The sequence below is a fragment of the Neofelis nebulosa genome, chromosome 15 (genome assembly GCF_028018385.1).
Source record: "Neofelis nebulosa isolate mNeoNeb1 chromosome 15, mNeoNeb1.pri, whole genome shotgun sequence".
In the NCBI taxonomy this organism is placed as follows: Eukaryota; Metazoa; Chordata; class Mammalia; order Carnivora; family Felidae; genus Neofelis; species Neofelis nebulosa.
The window spans coordinates 39645277-39670042 of NC_080796.1; the positions used below are offsets into that span (position 1 = coordinate 39645277).

General features: G+C 43.2%; 1 protein-coding gene across 2 annotated transcripts; it reads right to left on the bottom strand.

Annotated features, from left to right (window-relative positions):
• Positions 1-286: 286 nt before the first annotated feature.
• UTP25 (UTP25 small subunit processome component) lies at positions 287-24042 on the bottom strand. 2 transcript variants are annotated; one of them, XM_058700129.1, is made up of 12 exons: positions 23821-24042; positions 22847-22886; positions 21383-21623; positions 19459-19620; positions 17429-17517; positions 15081-15491; positions 13078-13297; positions 11015-11217; positions 9455-9637; positions 9205-9317; positions 8184-8429; positions 287-863 (listed from the first exon to the last, which is right to left on the bottom strand). In XM_058700129.1, the coding sequence occupies exons 1-12, from the start codon at positions 23925-23927 to the stop codon at positions 620-622; spliced, it is 2259 nt and encodes a 752-aa protein (XP_058556112.1). In that variant the 5' UTR covers positions 23928-24042; the 3' UTR covers positions 287-619. The 2 variants fall into 2 exon arrangements, with proteins under 2 accessions (XP_058556112.1, XP_058556113.1); XM_058700130.1 differs by lacking the exon at positions 22847-22886 and having other exon boundaries at positions 23821-23934.
• Between the last annotated feature and the right edge of the window lie 724 nt (positions 24043-24766).

Genomic DNA, 24766 nt, shown 5'->3' on the forward strand with positions numbered 1-24766 from the left:
AATGTTATTTCAAATAACACGATTTTAAGTGTATATTTTAAAACATTTACTATTGTGAGTTAAAAAAAATCAGTGAATGTATTCTTCTAGGCTGAATTAAAATAGAATATTTAAGATTTAAAAAAGTTTGGCTGGGGAAAAATAATAGTTTTGCAAAACACGTGTGATCCACAATTAAGATGATATTCAGCAGCAAGAAGTCTCCCAATATTCTCACAACCAATTCTCACAAGCAATGACATGTATGCCTTACTTTAAGGAAGCATCAGACAGAAATAGGCGAATCTGAAAGAATTTACCAAGTGTAATAAATTAGAGAATAAAATAACACCAGAAGAATTTATGGCTTACAAAAAGTTTCACAAGTAGAACTTTTTCCTTCTGCCAACCTCTCAGAGTTCTATTAGCTCCCTCCTGATCTCTGAAAGATGTGCCCAGAATCTGGTTTACATTTAACTTTTCAGGGACGCATGACCTAAAGAGAAAGACGTATCCGCTCCGCTGCTGCCCGGTGCTCCTTCCTGGAGCAGTCCTTGCGTAAGTGATCAGAATTGGGTCCAAGTGGCACAGAACCAAGCATCAGGTATCCCGCCAATACCGTTTCCTGTCCAACAAGTTCTCATCTTTCTCCAGTAATGAAGAGGTGGACGTTCTTGTGGGACTGCAGCATCTGCGCAGCCCGCTCCACGCCAACCACAGCAGCCAACCTCTGGGCGTCGTACTTGGAGTAGAGGACAGTGCAAGTCCAGGTGGCTTCCTCTCCTCTGCTGGTGGCTCTCAGCATGTTACAGACTTCACTGTAGAAGTGGGGATATGTTGGCAGTTCATAGAAAATCAGGTTCCTGATCCCTTTTATGGTATACCTATTAGGAGGGGAAAGAGAGGCTATATCTCCTTGAGAACATTTATGGAGAAGCTACCTAAGAGTTCGACAGGGGCGTAGCTCCCTCTTGCTGCTCCATGCTCAAGGAGGAAGATAATGGCTCACCATCTGACAGACCAAAGGTTATTTTGAGTTGGAAGGGCTTATTTTGTGACAGCGTATTTGAATTCCTAATGTTTGGCTTAAGATAGTGGTAAAACAAATTTGCATTTCTTGAGCCTACTCTGGGTAGACCAAGGTAGGATGGGGAAGAACAGTAGACTAGGATTAAAGATCTGTCACAGAAAATTTAAAAAGTAAACACAACTTAACGTTACCCTTATTATGATGAGGCAAAACAGAATGTCCTGTAATGGCAATGATGAGGTCAGACCCAGGACGTAAAATGAACTGCATAAACTGTAAAGGAGTTCCCATCAGTCTTCTCTTGTCACTCTGCAGACATGCTAACTCCATGGCAGATGTTCCACGTTCACCCATTTACAAAATCCTGACTGAGGACCCATCAGGCATTAGTTTCACCAGTTCGTGCACTCCTCTCCCTGCTACAGCACTGTATGCAGTGGTGGGGGGGGAGGGGGGGCGAGGTGCAGACTTCAGGGACTCACTGTATGGTTCGGGTCCGGGTCAATTATTTCCTCTGGGGCCCCATAACAAAAGATTTTATAGTTGACAAGGTTCTGATTTTTCCTGTTAAAGCCCTCTCATACGCTGCTGATGTAAGACTCACTTGGGAATTCTATTTTATTCACAGAGGATCCGCTTTCCTTGTCTTCTTATCCCACAGATCATCCTGATCTCTCTGGAGACCCTCATCTTCCAAACTGTAACTGCAACCCACTACTTGGTTCACTTTTCAACATTACCATAAGGAAGGAATTCCAATGGCTAATGAACTTGAGTACACTGTTCTACCTCACTAGTTATCGAAACAAACAAAAGCAAACACCGAGTTCCACTTGTGCTCTGTACGTAGAAAACTCAAGAGAGCACTGCTTCCACACTAACCAGAAAAAGCCACATAACCTATGTTCCTTTTCCTGAGCCTAGACAGCACATGTCACAAGGCAGCCAAGTGAACTGATTCAATGGTATGCTGGTGTATGTTTAAGAACTGGTTCTCAGTGGGGAAGAGAGGGTGCGGATTTGAAGCAATTGCCAAATTCTGTGGTGTAAATACTCCCACCGTGGCCAATTTCAAGCTACCAACGTTATGTTGCTAAACTTGGGAGCCGGGAAGAGATGGGCAAGCAGATCTCACGAGCCAGCCCACCACTGATTGAATTCCAGAGTGACAAACCTCTCTGAAGAGAGGGTTTCTGGCAGAGCACAGGAGGAAGAGGGCAGCTGCCAAGAAAATGGGTAGCAAGAAAAGAGCTGTACAAATTCTTAAAGGGCAAGTGTAGGCCTGTGCGACAGTTTAGAACCCCCGAGATTGGTGGACACTCCTTTAGCTCGCGTTCACTCATGAGCTCTCTTCTACAGGCCTCCGATGGGGGTCCTGGAGAAAGGTGGGAGGCGAGGCAGGAGACCTTAGAGAAACTCCTCAGTGCAGACATGAAACCTCACTCACTTCCCAGACCCACATGTATATGAAGTAAAATCTGAAACTGCTGAGAGAGGGGCAAAGGTCAAGAGCTGGGGCTGGGGCCTTAAAGGCCCACCCATGCTTCCTCACCACAAGACTTACACCCAGTAAAAAGCAGCAGCAGACTGTCCCTGGGGAAAGAACACAAAATCCATTCAGCCCAAGATCCTACACTGACATAAGCACAGGTCGGCCACCACCGTGGGAGAAGCAGGAAGTTCTTTCCTACCAAGATCCCTCACAGATTCAAGGTAGGGTTTGGCTGCCACGGAGCGGGCTGCAGGAATGCTGACCGGGCCCCAGCTCCGCAGCCTAGGACGAACAGGCCCGCCTCAAACCAAGCCACACGGAGAGAACCCCAATCCCACCTCAAGCCTCGCAGGGAGTAACAAGCAAGAGCAGCCTGCTGCTGCAAAAGGGGCTCGAGTGGGGAGAGACCCCTCCTCTGTCACAGGGGCACAGGGCTTGGTGGAAGCCGAGAGAAGATGGACACTGAGAAAAGACCTGCCGGTACCCCAGGCCCTACACTAAGCACTGACTGCTAGAGGAATTTGAAGTCTGTGGTGCATGGAAGGTTAGCTACAGTAATAACCAAATCCTGACTCGATTCACAGCTCCCACACGAGTGGCCTGAAGAGTAAGAGGTATGCCTGATTGTAAGTACTACCCATCTCAGCCCCTACATTCAATTGACAATTACAAACACACACACACACACACACACACACACACACACACACACGCACGCAAGACTCTTTAAAAGACATTAAAACACTGAGGTATCACTCTGGCTATCAAGTCACTGGCAACAAGTAGGGTTTTGCAGAAATAGGCTAATGGAGTATAAATTATTGTGTGTGTATTTTGGGGAGGGAGAGAAGATATGGGGAAAACAGAGGGAGCGAGGAAGGGGCAATGCATAATAAATTTTTCATTGTATACAGTTTTTGAGCTAACAAGTTTTCCTGTCTAAATTTATTCTAATAAAATAACTAGACAACTATGCCATCAATTATGCACATAGATGTTCTTGGCATTGTTGTATATAATAGAACAATTTTTTTTAGAATCTATATACCCATGAACAGGAAACTGAGCTACTTATATATCCATACAACATACCATATGCCATTTAAAAGGATGCAATACACACCTCATAGATTACTTATAAATAGAAAAGGTACTTTTACAATGAAGAGATCTAGCAGATACACTTTGACCAAGTGATTACATTCATCATCACCAAAAATGATATAAACCGACATTATGTGCCTCTTGACAAGACAGAGTGGAAAGTATACAATATCCTCTATGTGGAGTTCTCACCAAAAGATGTTTAATCTAGTCAGTGATTCTGAACTTCACTGCACTATGAATCACCTGTCTGGTTGTGTGCTTGAAATATCTGTGCTTCGTTCCCGTCCCCAGACACAGGGATTTAATTGGCACTGGGGTGTATGCCTTGGGTATTTGGATCTTTAAAAGCTCCCCAAGGGGATTTTAATGTACAGCAAAATCTGGGAACCAGTGATCTGAATAATAAAACAAAACAATCTGAATAATAAAACAAAACAATTACACAATCTAGGCTTTGGGACATTCTGTACGAAACTGGATTGGCTCTTCAAGAAATGTCAAGGGAAAAAAAGCAACAGAATTATTTTAGATCAAGGTTTCTTAACCTCCACACTACTGACCTATTGAGCCAGATAATTCTTTGTTGTGGGGCTATCCTCTGTACTCTAGGGTATCCAGAAACATCCTGGCCGCAATCCACTAGAAGCACTAGACCACTAGAATAACCCTCCAGTTTGGACCACCAAAAATGTCTTCTGGAACAAAACTGCCCCCAGCTGAGAACTACTAAGACAGACTAAAAAAACATTAACCAAATGTAATGTATGATCCTTAACCGAATCCTGGATTATGGGGTGTAACAGCTACAATGGTCATCAGGACAACAAGGAAAATCTGAATACAGACTATGTATCAAATGATATTACTATAATAGTATCAAGTGGTTTGATAGTGGTATTACCATTAGATAAAATAATATTCTTGTTTTTAGGAGCTACATGCTGAAAGATTTAGGGGTTCAATGTCATGAAGCCCCTGAACTTGTTTACAAATGGTTCAGAAAGAAAAATTAAGATGTGAATGGACAGAGAGAAGGAAAGACAGAGAACAGGGGTGCATACAAATGTGGCAAAATGCTAACAGCTGGTGAAATCCCAGCAAAAGGAGCTATCAACGTTCACTATTATAGTCTTACAATTTCCTGTGAAATGAAATCTTTCCAAATAAAAAGCTGGGGGAAGGGAGGACATGATAGAGCTATGTATGTCAACTTAAAAATGCACCCATGATACACAAATACATATGCCAAAATGTTAACATACTAAGATTCGTTTTCAATGAACACATAAAATGCATAAAAGAAAAAAATCCCAACGAGTACAATGTAATCCCAATTTAGTTAAAAAAAAAAAAAAATGTGGGGGGGGGGTACACACGTCTGTACATGTGCACGTATTTTTCACATTAAAAACACACACTAAAATGGGTATTAATATCAGGGCAGTGAGATTCCATTTTCTTTTTTTTAACGTACATTTTCCAAGTTCTCTACAACAATTGTCCAACACTCTTAGAATCAGCGTACTTATAAAACAAAACAACAAAACAAATTCTAGTAAGTGCTGTATTTAAAAACCAAGAAAATTTTTCTCAGTTTCAATCTCCCACAACAGACTAGGTATCTCCTGGAAACAGTGAACGTGGTGACAGCCTTTCAGAGGGACAGTTACTGTCGATTCTCCATAATGTTCAGCATCCCTTCCCCTATGTAGCTTCTTCCTCCCCTGGTACAGGTTTTGGGTCTTCAGTGACCCCTAGAAATAGGACTCAATGGCTGGATGGGAACTTAAACTAAGGACAAAGGACATTCAGATGTCGACCTCACCTGCCAAATGTGAAAGATAAATGAGGCACTCACAGCTGATTTGAAAGGCTGGCTTCTCCACATTGTCTATAAAGCTAGTCTGCTATTTCCAGAACTGGGGATTCTCACGTAGGGGCTGGGAGTAGTCAGAAATATCCCAGTATGCCTGGGTGACTCAGTCGGTTAAGCATCTGACTTCGGCTCAGGTCATGGCCTCATGGTTTGTGAGTCTGACCCTGTATCAGGCTCTGTGCTGACAGCTTGGAGCCTGAAGCCTGCTTTGGATTCTGTGTCTGTCTGTCTGTCTGTCTCTCTCTCTGCCCCTCCCCTCCCTCTCTGCCCCTCCCCTCCCTCTCTGCCTCTCTCCTGCTGGTGTTCTCTTTCTCTCTCGAAAATAAACATTAAGAAAAAAAAAAAGAAGATAAAAGTAATACCCCAGCAGCCTTTCCCAACCCCATAAATCCCACCTCCAGAGTTTCTGACTTGTGCCCTGGTTAAGAATTCTCCCTGCTGTAGCAACCCAGTGATAAAGCTCACAGAAAGGACTGTGAAGCATCCCATCCTTCGGTGGGCCATCATGACCAAAGGCCTGTCCAATCCTAAGATTCAACTCGTTTCATCCCCCAATCCCCACAAAAAAATGAATCATCTTCTGGATGAAAATGTTTTGCTAGCTCACAAAAAAGCAGTGGTATTTCTAACATGCCTACTTCTAGAGAGAATATAAATACAGAATTTCAGAGCTGGATATTAAAGTTTAACATATGTTTCCCAAGGTCAAATCGAATCACAAAGGCACTGCAGATAAAAGCACCTATCATCACTTTGATGACCTTTCAAGCAAAAAAATCTAGAGCTGGAAACTTTGAGATAATTAGCAGTCGCAGAACACTGAAGCACATTGTTTCTATTCATCTTCAATCCAGGACAGGATATACTCACGAACCTGGTCCAGGGTATAAGGCAAGTGGTACATGCTTGATTTGTCTTTATAATAATTTGGGGGCTAAATAGTTTGGTAAATACAGTGGTGTAAGCCAGTGGATTGTGCTGCCTACTTAAGACATCATGCCCTCTCCTTGAAAAGCTGCTATATGAGAACACTCTTTTCCTCCCAGCTTAATTCATACTTGCTATAGACCATCACGCTGGGAAATTTTCCAATCCATACACTTCACTTAAAAGGCTTGCTTTCATGTGTCAAGCTGACAGAAAACTAAGGGCTCTTAAGACCTGCCGAATGCAAACTCCCCCAAAATACCACTTTCCAACATGAATGAAAACAACAACTCACCAGAACAAAGCAAATAACGATGCCAAAATTCATCAGCACTCTTTGGCCAAACAGCCCTGTGTAGGTGGCCCAGAATGGAGCCCAGAGAACACAAATGTAGCCATTTCTCCTCTCTCCACTCACAGATCACCTAGTCAGCAGAATAGCCAAAGAGGTCATGCCATGTCAGCTCAGCCCTGGAGGGATGCTAGATTCCTCCCTCCCCATCTTAGTAACCAGAACATGTCTGGGGAGCACATCCTAACATGAGGATAAACTAAAAGGCAAAGCAATGCCAATGTGCATCATCAAATATGCTCCAAAGCCTAGAAGATTCCTGGCTTACGTATTTGGAGTTCTCTGAGAAAAAGTGCCCCTCAGTAGTACATGCGACTGAGAATTAATAAAACGGTAAAGGCAAAATGTAAATTCACTGAACATTATTGTGAATCAGGAAAGAAGAGATAATAGGATGCAATTTTCCATCTCTCTGTAGATAAGGGTTTAAAAAGGGCTTTTCACTTGGCAGCAGAGACAGACTTGGCAAAACAATAATAAAACACCTGACTTCTCAGGGCACGAAAGGTCGCAAATAGTAACAGAAAGCCCAATATTACTAACACTCTAATAAGAATTTTTTAAAAAAGGCCAATCCAGGGGCGCCTGGGTGGCTCAGTCAGTTAAGCGTCCAACTTTGGCTCAGGTCATGATCTCATGGTTCGTGAGTTCGAGCCCCACATCAGGCTCTGTGCTGACAGCTCAGAGCTTGGAGCCTGCTTCGGATTCTGTGTCCCCCTCTCTCTGCCCCTCGACCCCCACCTCTCAAAAGTAAATAAACATTTAAAAAAAAATTTTTTTTTAAAGGCCAGTCCAACTTCTTTTGTCAAAATCACATAGTGGGGAAGCAAAGCAAATTCTGAAATCATTAAATATTCAGTTGTAAGCCCCTCATCTTTTGCCTCCTACAAACAAGGGGCCCCTCAATCCTGGTCTCCTTGGTCAGGAAGTGTGTGTGCACCTCTTCAAGACACACTGGAACTTTCTGAACACTGACTTTGTGCTCAGCCTCCACCTCCACCTCCACAGACCACACAGTCCCTGGTATTTTGGCTTTGCTTCCATGACAGGGCCCTCTCCTTCCTACAGTCACTTCAGTTGTGCTATCTAGAGTTGTTCAACTCAGTCATGTCTTTCTTGAGGTGTACAACCACAGCTACAGGAAGCATCCCCAAGTGTGGACCCGCTCCAGACCCACACAGATTATACTGTAGTCACTCATTTGTTTCTACATTCTCCAACAATGCCCGTTTGGGGAGGAAGCCAACCAACCAACCAAGAAGAGCCTGTCCAGTTCCAAAACTCTCTGGCTCCTCTACAAAAGGTAGACACAAGAGGACCTCACAACACTGCAAAGCTTACCATGCACTCAGAAGTAGGCCATGATCCGCACTGCATTTTCCCCTCCCGAGAGGACACTCAAAACCTGGCACTACTTTACCTTTTGTAGAAATGGAAGCGTTCTGTGAGGAGCAGAAACTGCTTCTCTCCTTGAAGGAAGAAGTGTCTGGCCCTGGAGACACCAGACTTCGGGGTGTACTCGCAGATGTGGGTGAAGTTCAGTTCTTCCTTCTTGAAGTAATTTCGCAGGCGCACAAAGTCAAAGTAGGAGGGGACATAGATGAGCGTGTGAGACATGACTGCATCACGATACTGAGGCAAAATCTTGTTCACCAAAAAGTTAAACCTGATTTGGAAAAGCAAAGGGCAAAGTCAATGACCTAGAGATTAGCCCTCAGTGTCCTCACTAACTGGGTTACCCTGAGCAAGTCACAATCTCCTTCTACCTCCCCCAAAAGGCCAGTATGGCCTACCTCATCACAAAGAGATTATATAAGGATAAAAAAATAAGTGCTAATACTATTCATTGTAACAAATAGATGCGATGCCAGTATATCTCAGAGAATTATTCTAGAAGTACATACACAAACCATTCACTCACGCATTCATTCATTCTGTTGTCAATCAACAAATCATCACTGAACAACTCCCATGGTCCCCTCCCTGACCAACACCATGAGGAGACAGGAAAAATGCAGAGAGAATTAAAAACACTGGAACCTTGATGTCTGCAGGAAGCAAAAGGTGAAGGGCTTAGAGTTGAATATTTCAAGGTTTCAAAAATAAAAAAATAAAAAAGTAAAGGTTTCAGTGTTCGCTTCTGGGCATTAATTCTTGCTCTGAAGGGCTTAAAATTAAGTTGTTGACAAAGAACACTCTGCAGCATTAACCAGTGTAATGTAATTAAGAAATGCCCCAATCTTGCGGAAAAGCCCCCGATCTGCAGTACTAAGGCTATCACTAACCAGCTGGGGAACTAGGACAAGGCACCATTCCTCTCTGGGCTTCAGTCTCCTCCTCTGTCAATGATGATCAGGTTCAATTATCTCATCTCATAGGCCAAAGTCAAATCCCTCTCTCTGACCCCCAAGTGTCCAATGGGACCAGGAAGGGATAGGTACCTGTCATCAATTACTGAAGCTAGGTTTTCAGCTTCCATCCTCTGGAAGACATGTGGAAGCTGCACCAGGACATGGCTGATGGAGCCTGTCATTGGGACGTTCCTCACAGCCACCTGTCAGGAGTCAATTAAGAGTGTCAGGAGGCCAGCCATCCCCACTGCTGACCAAATGCCATCTTCTCCTTATGCCTCATGACCCAAACGGTACACAGTGCTTCATGAAGACCCAGAGAAACAAGGAGAGAGCCCACCTGGCCTTGCAGATTGACACAGTACTTGTTGAACACGGAGTTGATCTGGGCATCCTGCAGGGCCCCGAAAAGCAGTGTCTGGCGATAATACTTGGACCAATTATTGAGGCTCCACATCCTCACTCGAGAGAAGTCCACCCCATGTGAATCCAATGGCAGTAGGTTCATGTGGTTCATCAAATGCTTTGAACAAAAATAACTACCATTAATTTTTATTCTGGATGTACCTGTTGGGCACTGCTAAGCATTTTATAAATCTATCATCTTATTAACCCCATGGGCTATGTACAATCAACCTCCAAATCACACCAGAAAATCGAGGCCCAGATGGGTGTGAATTGCCCAGTTAGGTGAACACTGCCAAAACGAAGGTAAGCTAAAACTGGCCATCTCTTGGATCTTTCAGAAAGGATCAAAATGGTACTTGCGGGAATATTCCTTTAAAAGGAACTTCAGAAATGTTGCCTGGTCACTCTACGGGTTCTTCAGTCCCAGACTTGGATAAGAAGAGAAATGACATGGAAAACAGAGCTGTTGTTCTTCAGTGACTTAGTTCTCAAACATTAGGAGATCCCCAGAGACACAACACCTGCCTTTCCCTCAAATTAAGAAATAAGACTCAGCTATCAACATGCCTTTTCTATCTTCATTATATTTTCACCTGGAAATCTGTATTAACAGATAACAAGTACTATAAATGTATTCCCTCCTTTATGACTAAATGCTCCCCTTTATCTGCCCCAACCTTCCTGCAAGCCCTGGGACTACAGAAGCAAGTTCTCATGTGTCTGTAAAAACCAAACCTATGGCTCTGTGATAAGCATTATTCCAAAGCAAAAATGGTCAACACTGCAGAGTATGTGGGGAAGGAGGAAAAATTACAGCATGTTACAGTAGGAAGATAAAGACCTCCTGCATTTCTCTGTAAAACAAGATCACACATTAAGAAATCCTGAGCTACATTTCCCATTTCCTCTGAAGGCCAAACAAGAGAGAATGAGCATAAGTGGTAGGAAGAATTAGTCAGGTAAAGACCTTCCAGGTTAAAAGGAACCAACCTACCAACCAGCCACTCAAGTGGTCTATTCACAGAAGTGACCTTTGAAGGGAAGAAATCTTTGCTGGAGATATGACAATACTGACAAGAATGTTTATTTCTCTGCATGATTATTGACCAATCTGTGGGTAGAAAACGGGACAAAAGGCTTTTTCAAACTGGAAAATGTGAAACATTTCCATTTCCAAACTGAGTTCTCACTTGGACTTAAATAGCCCTTTAAGAGTTAAACCACTGGTGCGCCTGGGTGGGTCAGTGGATCGAGTGTCTGACCTCAGCTCAGGTCATGATCTCATGGTGCATGGGCTTGAGCCCCATGTTGAGCTTTGCGCTGACAGCACAGAGCCTGTTTCACATTCTTTGTCTCCCTCTCCCTCTCCCTCCCCCACTCACGCACATGCTCTCTCTCAAAAATAAGTATTAAAAAAGAAAAAAAAAAAAGGCTTAAACCACTCTCCCTAAATGTGAACTTTGTCACTCTAAATGTAAATGACCACCATTACCAGGACATGCTCCCAGTTCTGCATCAGGTAAATGTCAGCTTGATCAATGATGAGAAGCTCAATAGAAGACAAAAAGTCAAAATCTCTCTTCTTCTCTCCTTCTCCACCAATGATGGTCCTCAAGCCCAGCGGGGAGGCAATGAGGATGTCGGAGGAGTAAAAGGGGGCATACAGTCGGATGCTCCTCTGAAGGATTGCCACTCCTACAGGAAACAGCCAAGTGCACATTAGTTCATTAGTTCCCACCAAGCCATTGGCTTTCACCCTCTGATGTATGTTGTACCTTCACATCTTTCCCTTAGCACATAACCATGTTCAAGTTGTTTCACTTACTAAAATAATAATAATCTTCCCTCTCTTGAGTCTATGGTTCCATCTAGCTCCCCTTCTCTTCTTTTCCTTTAGGGCCAACTTCCCCAGAGGATGGTCTCCACTTAGAAACCTCCCACTCATTCCTCAGTGCATCACAATCTGGCTCAATTTTCAGCACTCCACTGAAATGACTCTTGCTAAGGTCACCAATTCAATGACACTTTAGTGTTTCTTATCACAAATGCATAAAGCAACATATTGAACCAATCTTCCTTGAAATGTTCTTTTCGTCACTTTAATACTCACTTCCATTTCTATACCTGACCTGGCCCATATCAATCTTTCCAGATCCAAACAGCTCTTCCACAAATCCCTGATTTGGCCGTAAGTTCTACTTTCACTCTACCTAAGTTTATGGGTAATAAATGGGTATTCACCATTTACCAATAAATTGGTATTCACCAACCACGACTGTAACATCACCTCTACAATGATCTGTATTTCCAGCCCACATCTCTTTCCTGAGCTCAAAACTGACATCAGCAGCAGCTTGCAGGACACTTGCACATGTTTAAAACTAAACATCAACTCTTGGGGTGCCTGGGTGGCTCAGCTGGTTGGGTGGCCAACTTTGGCTCAGGTCATGATCTCATGGTTTGTGGGTTTGAGCCCTGCATCAGGCTCTGGGCCGACAGCTCAGAGCCTCGACCCTTCTTTGGATTCTGTGTCTCCCTCTCTCTCTGTCCCTCCCCTGCTCATGCTGTCTCTCAAAAACAAACATTAAAAAAAATGTAAAACTACACATCAACTCTTGTCCCGTTTCACCTGACACTCCAGTCCTGCTAAAGCCTATATAAATCTTAGGTCATGCCTGGCTTATTCACCCTGATGCCTCTGCACATGCAGTTTCCTGTCTGAAATCTTTTCCTGCATGCTGACCATCCCTCTTTGTAACTTTCTATAAATGGCACCTCCACCAGGAGGCCTTCCCTATCTTGTCCTCGTTTGGAGTACAGAAATTGCTTTAAACACTCCCAGAACATCCACTGCATCCTCTGATCAGTACTTATCATGATCATTCTGTATTGTTTTCCCACGAGGCTGGATTTCCTTAGCAACAGGAACCATAACTTTTATTTCTGTATCTCTAGCTTCCTAACAGTACCCGGCACCCAATAGATGCTTTATAAATGTCTGTTGAATGAGATTACGTGACTAATGAACATTTTCCCAAGAACATTACTCTATCAACACACAACCAACCAAGCATATGGGAGTTGAATGAGACAAGCAAACATGAAACAAGTTGGGTGGCAGTTGGTAAGTCCTGAGTGGAGACAATTCAGGGGTAGGCACTCTACATGGCCAGTAGGAGGAAAGTCCACCATTATGCGTAGACACTCAGTTTATTTAGCCTCCCCCGAGGGACCCACTCAGCCTGTGTCACTTCCAACTCCCCTGTAGCATCAACTACTAGCTATGGGTGTGCTGAGACATTTGTTATAAATGTGCACGTGTCTTTATATAAGAGCTTCAGAGATGCTCCACCCTTAGCCCAGCATCCACCCCATTAGCCAAGCAAAACTCTCTCCTCTGGCAGACAAGATGTTTCAAATGCACCCCAGCCCTGTTAGGAGGACATACATCTCAACCCCCTGAGAGAATGCCTAATTCCAGGCTTCTAGTCTTCGGCCATGAGAACCTCACACTGTAGGTCCCTTGGGGTCTGAGTTCTGACAAGGAGGAATTACCGATCCGAAAGTGGTCATCGATGTTGCCGACAAACACAGCTTCATAATCCTCAGGCCTCTTCAGGTTGGGTGGTCTCTCCTCAGGATCTGAGCCATACTCTCCCTTAAACCTCTTTTTATTGCTCACAATTATTTTCTTCTTGCTGTCGCCCTCGAGGAGGCTGATGAAGAGCTGGACCACCCGCAGAGCAGCTTCCCGGAAGGGCACCACTATCAGCACCTGTGGAGGAAGCCACAGCAGCCTTGGTGGGACCAGGGGAAGGATGGGCAGCTGCAAGTCAGCCTGCTGAGGACATGGAGCTCAAGAACCCTCCGCAGAGCGGCAGCCCCTGGAAGGGCTCATATCTAGATCACCCCTTTTGCACAGGACGTGGCTCAGTACTAGAAGCTGAGCACCTCTCATATCCATAGTACTGTGTCCTGTGGACTTTAAGCTCATGGCCCCACAGGAGGCAATTCTCAACCAGAATGTCGAAATACCTTTCAGGATTAAGTCAATGCCTTTAACAGCTGCCCACTAGCAAAAACCCAATAGAAACATACAAGTGGCAAGGAATGGTACTCATTTCTGTCTCCCACAGAACTTAGTATTGGTATTTTTGTCCATAAGCCTCAAAGGGTAAATATATAATGAATAAATAAATGAATTAGCTGTAATAAGTAGAGAACAAATAAAGCTGGTAAGGAAAAGGATTAATGAATCACTACTTTTCTAGAATGTTCTTTAGTACATTTTTCAGAAATGATGATAAAGCATTTCTGAAATAAGATCACATCTCAATGGAAAATTAAGTTTTCTAAACATTTCCAAAAATGCTTAAGGTTACAACTGTTGAGAATGAAAACAGAATATGCTTGATAAATAAATTTCTAACTAGCCTTCTGTAAATATTAACAATGTAAACAGCCCATCAGATCCCACAATCCATCATATTCTAAATGTGCTTCACGGTTAATCTGCTTCATTTTTCTCTACAACCCTAAATGGAAACAGATAAATCTATAATCCTTATGTCCAAGACTCAGATAGTTTCCCAGAAAGGGAACCAGCACAGCTGGAGAGGTGTCATGATTCAGCCTGGTACAGTGCAGCAGTGAGGGCCCAAGATTGAGGAGGGCCAAGTTACTGGCCTAGTACCCACGCTATGTAAGCGTCCAGGCTTCAATTTCCCCAGCTTTCAAGTAAGGGGTTGGACCAAGAAATGTCTAAGATCCGCATCAGTATTAAACCCTAGAATCCTACTAAACTCAGTAAAACAATCTAAAAAATCTTTTCAGATTCTTCAACATGGAGGGATATAGGCTAAGGGGGTATAGGAAATGGACGACACAAGATGTAGCCACTTAACATGAATAACATGAGCACAACTCAAACACATTTCTTACCAAAGCCCCCAAATCAACTGGAACTTACGCTTATGAACCCACATAAATGTAACAGTTTTAGGCAGTAATAACTATATAATGGAAAAATAGGAATTTGTTTTCCAAGGTTTACATATGTATGTGGCTCAGTGAAGAGAATCCTTGGTTCTAATCCCATCTCTGCTACTTTAGCATCCCTGGTTCTCTTTAGCAAGGTCCTCTATGAATCTGGGTCTCTGTTCATAGCTTTAACATCCAGGGATTGGATAAAAGGCTTACTAAGGTTCCATCCAGCTCTGACAATCACCAAGAGGAGATTTACAATGAAGTGCCATTTACACATGTTCAGGGTTACCTTTAAGGGAAACTATCACGGAAGTACTTGTGACTTACAAGTTTCCAGTTAAATCCACAAATATGCAGCTAGACACAGTCCACTGAGCTGTCTACTGTACTGCTCTGACACTACTTGGCCCAACTAACATGCTCACTCTTGGACTCATTCATTATTCCAGAATTCATATCATTAAAATAGTCGAGTACCTGCTAAGTGCGAGGCAGTGCCCATATGGCAGTGCCTATATGGCAGTGCCTTGCAGCCTCCTTCTTGAGGACAAAGTCCTCCTGCCGTCACTCACCTTGGGCCTTGTTAGCCCTTGGTCTCTGAAGTCATCATCGTCACCCACCCCAAGTTTCTGGCTGCGGCGTCTGCTATTGTTACCAAGCACCTGGGCGTTGGCTTTGAGGACATGATTTATTACATGCAAGCAGTACACATGGCGGATCTCCTCCCCATTCTTCAGGGCGGTCCTTTCTGGGTAGAAAAGGTCCCGGTAAGAATTCATAATTAGGAAGAGCTCTTTCTGGAGGGGTGTGAAGGGGCTACTTGATTTAGGGGAACCAGAGAGGAACTGGCTGTTGGTCTCGGTCCAGGTGGATTCCAGAGGCTTCTGGAGATGAAGTGACTTTAAGTCAATGTCCTTTGATGGTTTAAATGTTTCCAGCTTCTGAAACTTTGATGAAAAGACAAGCTGGCCCAATATGGGCCACTAGGAAAGAGACAGATCAAGAGCTAAGTTAGAAATGTAAAAAATAAAAAATAAAGTTAAGTCAAAAAAAAAAAAAAAAAAGAAATGCATTATATATGTTACATTCACACAATTCCTAATCTACCAAGATCTCTCTGATTTACAAGATCATTTTGTTTAATCCTAACCAACAACCCTGCAAGGTAGATGCTATAATGCTCTTCTTACAGTTTAGGAAAGCTGAGGTTCAGAGAGGTTATATGATTCAGACAAACTTCCCCGGAGAGAACAGAGCTAAGAGCCAGAGCCCAAGGTTTCTGACTTCCAACCTGACCTCTTCACTGTGTCAGTGTGTCCCAAACTATTCCGTGGAATATGTTATAGGAAATCAAAATTCATTGCAGAAGAGAAAGGGCTCCAAGGTCAAATAACTTTGGTAAACATCACAAAAGCTAATCCTCCTCTGGGAGAGTCACAATGTATATTAAATACAAAAGGTTCTGGTGAGTCCTGTGACAAGAACTCTGTTCTATTTTATTTAACCTAAAGTTCTCCAAATTTACTTGGACATGGAATAATTTTTTTTTGGGGGGGGGATACAGCTATTAAAATCCTAAAGTATATTTTTGTGAGACACCAGTTTGGAAATTTTTGCACTGTAACAAAACTGATGACCTGGGGTGGGGGGACAAAAAGAATGATCTCAGCAATAAAAAGAATCATTAATATGCACCAACGATTGGGATGAATCTCAAGGGAATTATGCAAAGTAAAAAAAGCCAATCTGTAGGATTCTTTTTTTTTTTAATGTTCATTTATTTTGAGAGAGAGAGAGAGCGCGCGTGCATGCGTGCATGCAAGGGAGGGACAGAGAGAGAAGAGAGAGAATACCAAGCAGATTCCATGCTGCCAGCACAGAGCCCCACACAGGGTTCGATCTCACAAACCATGAGATCCTGACCTGAGCTGAAATCAAGAGTCAGACGCTTAACTGACTGAGCCACCCAGGCATCCCAGGGTTCTTTTACATAACACTTTTGAAATGACAAAACTGTAAAATGGAGAACAGATAGTGATTACCAAGGATTAGGAATCAGAGGCAGGGAGGGAGGTGTGGTTTTAAAAGGGCAAGTGGGAACAAGAGAGATCTTTAAAGTGCTGGAAATGTTCTGCATCTTGACTTTGGTGGTGGACAGAGGACACTTATCACAGTGCAGAACTTAACACACACACAAAAGAGTAGGAGCAAAACCGGGGAAAGTTGAATAAGACAGAAGAGCATGTCAATGTCAATTTCCTGGCCCTGATACTATACCACAGTTTTGCAAGATGTTACCAATGGGGGAAAGTGGGCAAAGGGCATAAGGGGTATCTTTATTTCTTACAATTGAATCTATAATTATTATCTCAGTAAAAATTTCAATTAAACAAGGATGACTAATTCTTATAAACAGCATGAGCTGGTGAAAAACAACACAAAAGTAAAAAATTGCTCCACATTTGCATTACTTAGTTGTGAAGCTATCTCAGATTATTTCAAACAAACAGCAGCAGTAGCTACTGTTTTACTCAACACTTTCTATGTATCAGTCAGTAAACTAAATTTCTTCATTTTGAGATAAGCACTGTTGCCCCCCTCTAACAGATGAGAAGAGTGGAGATCAAAAAGGTAGATTAACTTGCCTTACGTCATGCAACAACGCCTCTCAGATGCTGATCTAACCCCTGGTGTACCTGTCTCGAAAGCCACTCTTCTCTGGCTCCCACACTCCAGCTTCCCCAGGCCTTTCTAGCTACACCTGTGCTCCCCTAGGCTCTTCCAGCCTTCCTAGGTTATGCTCCCCTGTCCCATCTACCACCAGCATGTATCATATGTTCGAGGAGACCGCCAAAACCCAAGACCATTGCTTTACTTGGAGCTTTACTTCGTTTGTGACCACTAACCAAGCAACACTTACTTTCAGCTGGTGAGTAGTTTTGGAATTTGTGGCAACAGCTTGAATTTCTTTTTCTTTCAGTTCTTTGTTCACATGCTGTAGAAATGGATCTAATTCAGAAATCCAGAATGTCAGAACACTTGGAGAAAACAGGTGTTTTCTTGGTCTTCCCTCTAAACAACACACTTCTTTCCATGGTGTTAACTCATCCTTTCTCCCATCTGATCTCCCCACCCTCTCTCCCAGCTCAAAAGTTTCCAATGGGTTCCTTTTCCTAACACACTTCCCTAATCACTTTACTTCCCAGCTCAAAACCCTTGAAGAAGCTTCTCAGTCTGAAATCTGGGGCGCTGCAGGATGTACAACTCCAATCTACTTCTCCAATACAATCTTTGAATTACATGGCCCTCAAACTCTTCTGCCACTGTGGGATTCCTTCCTTCGATGAAAAATTCTATTCTGTCCTTCACCTCATTTTTGTATGTCCAAATATTATCAGTTTAATGTTATCTCCTGACTCACAATAAATATTTCCCTGGAGCCTACCATGCCAGGCACAGTGCTGGTTCCACTAACAGACCATCCTCAGTGCCCTACAGACAGTACCCCCACCCCGTCCCTACCCACCCACTGCAACACATATATGTGCAGACTTGTCTCATACACTAGACTGTAAGATCCCTGACAGCAGTTCCATGTCTGACTTATCTTACATTGCAGGACATGCAGAAATGCTCAATACTCAACTGAGTACTGAGTATCATTGAACAAATGATCCAAATGGTAGCATCTGTACTCGGGGTTATCTCCAGTCCTCTGAGCTGCCCACCCAACCTTGTCTTCCAGTCCCACTCATTAAGCAGAGAAAAGTTGGGGTGCCTAGGTGGCTCAGTCAGTTGTGTCTGACTTGATTTCAGCTCAGGTCATGATCTCAGTTTGTGAGATCTAGTGCAGGGCCTGCTAGGGATTCTTCCCTCCCCCACTATCACGCACACATGTGCTCTCTCCCAAAATAAATAAATAAACTTCAAAAAAAAATTTTTTAAAGAAGCAGAGAAAAGGTAAATGACCTATGCAAGGATCCAAACGGTAAAACTTCAAATGCAGTGCACTTTCTACTAAACACCTAAGACAGAACAATAGGACATAAGAATTCTAGGTGCTTATATACCTGTATAGGCAAAACAACCAGAGAAATTTTAGGATAATCAAGCTTCCTAATGTCACCTCCAATGTTTTTAAAGTGTTGATGGTTCAGAATGGGGTTTGTGCCCAAATTCTACCTGCTAACTTCTCTTTCTCCAGCACAACACCCAACGGAACCAAATAAACCAAATATGGATCAAAATTTCAGCTTTAGTAATTGGAGAGCTAGGTTGAAGAAAGGCAACGGGGCCAAAAAGGCCATCAGAGCAAAGAACAAGACCAACCTGACTTGCCTGCCAGGCACAGGCTGAGAAAGTGGAGCTGAGAGAGAGCAGAGACCTACCTACCCCCACCATAGCCAGGCCTTGTCCAAGTCACTGCCACTGGGACAGAGGCATGACCAAGAGGCTGAGAGAGACTGGAGAGACAGGATGGAGCTTTCTGGCCTCTAAGGGGCTCCCTGGTAATGAGGACCAATCAGATTAGCCAGTCCTGAGTCTACAAATCTGGAAAACTCCTGCTCCAGTAACAAAGAGCAAGTGAAGGGCAGAGAGAAAAGTGCAAAATACTTTTCTCCTTTTTCTTCCTTCCCTGCTTGGGGAGAAAATCAGAGGTCTTCCCCTGACTCCCAACTGTGGAGATCTGGGATCCGGGGAACCGGCCTTCCCTACTATCACTCTTAGGCGGTTTGTCCTACTAAATCGCCTCCTGATTCCCAACACTGCCTAACCACTGAAAACCACAAAATACCTTTGGGAAATATTTCTTTCCAGCTCTAGATGGAGCTGCTAACCCGTTTTTATTGCTGCTCATGCCAGTAACCAGAGATTTAACAGGGTGTATTAGCCCACAAGCCTCCATGCTAAGCACCTGGTGAAACTGAACAACACACACTGTGCTCTGACCTTGTGATGCATTCAGAGGACACGTGCCTCCACTCTCCTCTTCAAGAAAATTGGTTTCCAGGCTGAAGAGTGACTCGTGTTTTGCATCTGTAAACTCCTCGGAGGATTCTTGTGATGTGCCAAGTGGCCCATCCCCACCTTTTCCCTGAGGGTCAGGAGGACCTGTCATTTTGAGAAACATTTTATAAAATTATTTATGCATAAATATAATTATACTTCTGTGGACCAGTAAAACTTAATTCTTTAGCCTAAGTCAACACTGATGTTCATTACTACTATTTATTTTTAAGCAAATTCAGGTGGAAGACTTAGGTTTTAAAATTAAGCCTGACCGCTGACCCCATTCCAGTTAGGAATTTATTGTAAGATGATAACTGGACAAAGTACACTAAGATGGACATGCAAGGATGTTTAATGCAGCACTGATTATAACCAGAAATAACTGGAAAAATTGATTTCATCCTTTTCTATCAATGGAGTAATAATTAAGTTACCACATAGCATTTACAACGAAATACTGTGTAATTGAGAAGCTAATATGAATCCACAATTACTCACAGAGAAAAGGACTGTGGTATACCATTGAAGAAAAAAAGTAAATTACAGAAGTGTATGAGACCATTACACACACACACACACACACACACACACACACACATATACTTCTACTAACACTTGTATCCATAAAAAAGTAATCTGGAGGGTTACATAAAACGCTAAAGGTGTTTATCCCAAGGTAGTAGAGATACAGGTTAACTATACTACCCTCTTAAATTTTTACAGTAAGTATATATTACTTTTATAACTAAAAAAAACAACCTCACAAACTTTTCATTTTCAAAAATCCAAAACAGGAAATAAAAAAACAAAACAAAAAGCCCCCTAAGTCTGAGGCAATAAACTTTCATCCCAGTGAAACTGAATTAAAATACTAAGGATGATGAATGACATCTTAGAGAGAAAAATACAGCTGTAAGGAAAATAGGCCTTCAGATAGTGAGATATAAAAAGTTACTCAGATACACTGACAATGAGATATTACTCCAGCAATACAAAGTCATGAATTGCTAACACATAAATGACATGGATGAACCACAAAAACATGAGGAGCCAAAGCAGCCAGACACAGGAAGGTATACACTGTATGCTTCCACTTATATGAACTTCTAGAACAGGCAAAACTAATCTGTAGGGAAAGAATGCGGGTCGGTGGTTGCCTGATGCTAGCAGGGGGAAATGGACTCTAAAGAGACAAGACACCTTTTGGAAGTGTTGGAAATGTTCTGAATCTTGATTTTGGCGATAATAGCATGGATGTACACGTTTGTCAAACGCCTCAAGTTGTATACTTAAAACGGGTACGCTTTATTGTACGTAAATCACAGCTCCATAAAGTTGGTTTCAAAGTTAGAGGAAAAAAGTCACCTGGAAGTCCGAGTGAGAGAATTCCTTTAAACTTCCAATCTCAGTTCTTCTCTGCAGCCTGCCCCCATTTACTCCAGCATGCAACCACTTGACATTTCTCCCACGCCTTACAGCTAGTTGTTACATACAAATCTGCTGCTTCAAAATGTTTGTATTTTCATGTCTGTCTTCCATTAAATTTGGTTTCTCTAAGGGACAATGATCTCTTTAACTGAAACTGTCACAAAAACAGAATTATGTCCCCTTTCCTCTGAATCAAGAAAACTTTAACTAGGATTGATGAAGACCTGGAAATTATAAGCAAAAATATTACTTCTGCATTTTTCTGGCCAGAGGGTCCTGTGTTTTCATCAGACTCTCAAAGATATCACTGAACCAACCAAGGTTAAGAGTCTCTGCTTTGGATCCATGTGCTTTCCCCCAACTCACTCAGTACAGGGAGGGCACTGTGCTCAGGGGGCAATCTGTCCCGACACAGAGGATGTCTGAAGACACTTACTCTCCTGCACTTCGGCGGACTCGGGCGCTGTCTCTTCCTCCACGGTGACATCACTTTCACCATCATCATCGTCCATTTCTGCCTCATCTACAGCACTGTCTTCTTCCACTTCTTCCTCCTCCTCCTCTTCCTCTTCCTCTGAAACATTCTTTAATGTGGCGAGTAGTCTGTGGTACCCAGAAACTTGCTCTGGTTCGCTCTCCGCTTCACTTTCAGAACCTGAAGTATCTGAACTCTCTGACTAAAAGGAAAATGGGAATTTTTGAAACAGAAACAAACCATTTGTTTCTACCCTATGATTATTATCATCAGACCAAAAGTATAACAGGTTCAGACTTTCATAAATAAAAATTAGTTTTTCTGTAAATATGCAATCCTATCTATTCAACCATGCCCAGCAACAGTTATTTTATTTTTTTTTTTAGAAAAAAATTTTTTTACATTCATTTATTTTCGAGAGACAGAATGAGACAAAGTGAGAGTGGGGGAGAGGCAGAGAGAAAGGGAGACACAGGATCGGAAGCAGGCTCCAGGCTCTGAGCTGTCAGCACAGAGCCCGACGCGGGCCTTGAACCCCCGAGCCGTGGGATCATGACTTTAGCCAAAGTCAGATGCTCAACCAGTTGAGCCACCCAGGGGCCCCAACAAAGTTATTTTAAAAAGGTAGTCTGGCTATGATTCTAGGAACTTTCACCTTCTTTGAACTGATAATGTTCCACATGGGAAGAAAGCTGACTAAAAACAGAGCTTTGGGTTATGAGAACTAATTTTTTTATAATTATTTTTAATGTTTATTTATTTTTGAGAGAGAGAGCGAGAGAGAGAGAGAGAGTATGTGAGCACGGAAGGAGCAGAGAGAGAGAGAGAGGGAAACACAGAATCCAAGGCAGGCTCCAGGCTCTGGGCACAGTACAGAGCCCGACGCAGAACTCGAACTCATGAACTGCAAGATCATGACCTAAGCCGAAGTCAGATACTTAAATGACGGAGCTGCCCACAGGTCCCAGAAGTTAAACTAATCTATGTGTTAGATATTTGGCACCTTGAAAGGAACAACAAGAAAATTACAATACAACAAAAGAATTTAGTGGGGTTTTTTTTGTTTTTTGTTTTTTTAGTTTGTTGTAATGAGTTAGGACCCCTGTTCAGTTTGCATTGTTTGTGGCTCCTTTTATGTTAAGTAAACAAGATACTCCTTAGGATTCACCAAGAGAGCCCTCTAATAAGCCTCCTTACCAGGTTCGAACAGGCTAATCTCTCAGGAGAGTTTCAAACTCTGGTTACTGTATTAGTTGTCACAATGACATTTTAACAGACATCTGCATTCAAAAGTACACATTACTAAAATAATAGCTTACGTCTAAAATCGAAAGGAGTGGAAGTGTAGCCAGACTTCATCGTTATTATATACAATCTTAAAACAACCCAGAACCAACTAGTGTAAAAAAAAGTATAAAGCATTACCGGTTGATAAATCTGTGGTTTTGCTTCCTTTCCTGAAACCCTGAGAAGAAACAAGTTATGTTAAACTCTACTAGCATGTAGCAACTAGTAAAAAGTCTAATGATACAACTTTATTTTTTATTTGAGAGAGACAGAGCGAGCGCATGCACAAGCTCCAGCAGGGGAGAGGGGCAGAGAGAGGGAGTGTTAAGCAGGCCCCATGCTCAGCATACAGCCCGGTGCCAGGCTCAATCCCACGACCTGAACGGAAATCAAGAGTTGAACGCTCAACGAACAGGCGCCCATAATGACACAACTTTAAGTGAAAAAAGCAGAATATACCATTATAAATACATAACTATAGTCACGTAAAAAATATGTATGTTCTTGGACAGGGATTGTAAGAATACAGCAAACTGATAATTGACAAAAGGTTAACAACGTCACAATGACAAACACAGTACCTGGCTCTCATCGGAAAGAAGTATCAATTTAGCAAATAAAATACCTTTTCTAGCACATTGCTTCATTACAATGTCCTCAACTGCTGATGAAGCAGCCCTAAGTGGAGTGGCGGGTGAGGACTAAGATCATAACTTAGAGTCCGGACACTCAAAGGAAACCACAACTACCGATACACTGGTTTCCTCATTGTAAGTGGATAAATCAGTAATGTCGAAAGGCCCAGACAATTCTTTGAAACCACAAAACACCAAAATCAATGTTAGAAAACCTCTGACAGTACGAAAAGCAGCCCCCCACCCCATAGGGGGCGTGCGGTCTAGCATAAAGCTAAGGGCTCAACAAAAGGCAGAAGAACCACGAAGAACCCCATCCCAAGCGGGATGCCACCGAAATCCTCCCAGGCCGCGGGGGAAGCGCGGGTAGGGGTGGGGAGCGGGGGGCGCCGCTCTGTCCCGATCCCCAGGGAGACCAGCGGACCCAACCCGGGAAAAGCCACGGACACGGCTGGCCCCGGCAGTGCCCCTGCATACCTGTCATAGAAGGGATGCTCCTCGCCGAAATCCCGCAGATGTTTCTTCTGCTTTTTAGTCAGGGTGTTGAGCAGCTGGCTCTGGCTCCGGCTCCCGCGTTTGCCCATAGCAAAAACGTCAAGGTCGCCCACCTTCAAGAGCCGCGTTTCCCACCTGTTGTTAGCTGTCTCAACTCACTCACGCGAGGTCGCCCACGGCGCTTTACGGCGGAACCAGGTTGCCATAAAGCAGAGCCGTTTTACGTCGCCTTGTACGACAGGCGTTAGAACTTCCTGGTCTCGATTCCGCCGTCTAGCGAGACCCTTTGGAAGCACATGGCCGCGTGCCTATTTGTTGGTCTGAGTTCTAGAACGTTGGCCGGCCAGCTTGGGACCGCGGGGGGTGAGTAGACGGGTGGGCGTGCTTTGTGCTTCCGTTTTGGTTGTGGGAATCCTCCCGCGTAAACGTACAGGAGCGGAGGTGGTCGAATGCCCTGACTTTATGTTATGCTATAATAAAAAGACCAACCAATATTTAAGGGTGCGGCACATCTCACTTCATTGTCACAGCAGTACACACACAAAGGGGTCCTGTTAATAAGCCCGATATTGTAGATGAGGAAATGGATGCTTAGTAAACGTTGCACACTAAAAAAACAGCAATAATCATAATAAAGAAAACGTTACACACTGGCAAAAGAGGATGGGGAACTAACTTTGACGCCACCACAGACGTTTACCCACTAGGATCGGCCACCTGCGTATGCTGTATCAAGAATGGGGACCTAAGGCTGGGATACCAGCGCCCGCTCGACTCCCTTGCTTTCTGAAAGTACTGGAAGAGTCCCTAGAAATAAATGTATTGCTTCATTTATCATGTTACAAGAGCAGAAACATATCAGGGGAAGTAAAGTGACTTTCCTAAAATCACCCAGAGTCCATGTTGGAGAATGCCATAAAACTGGAGC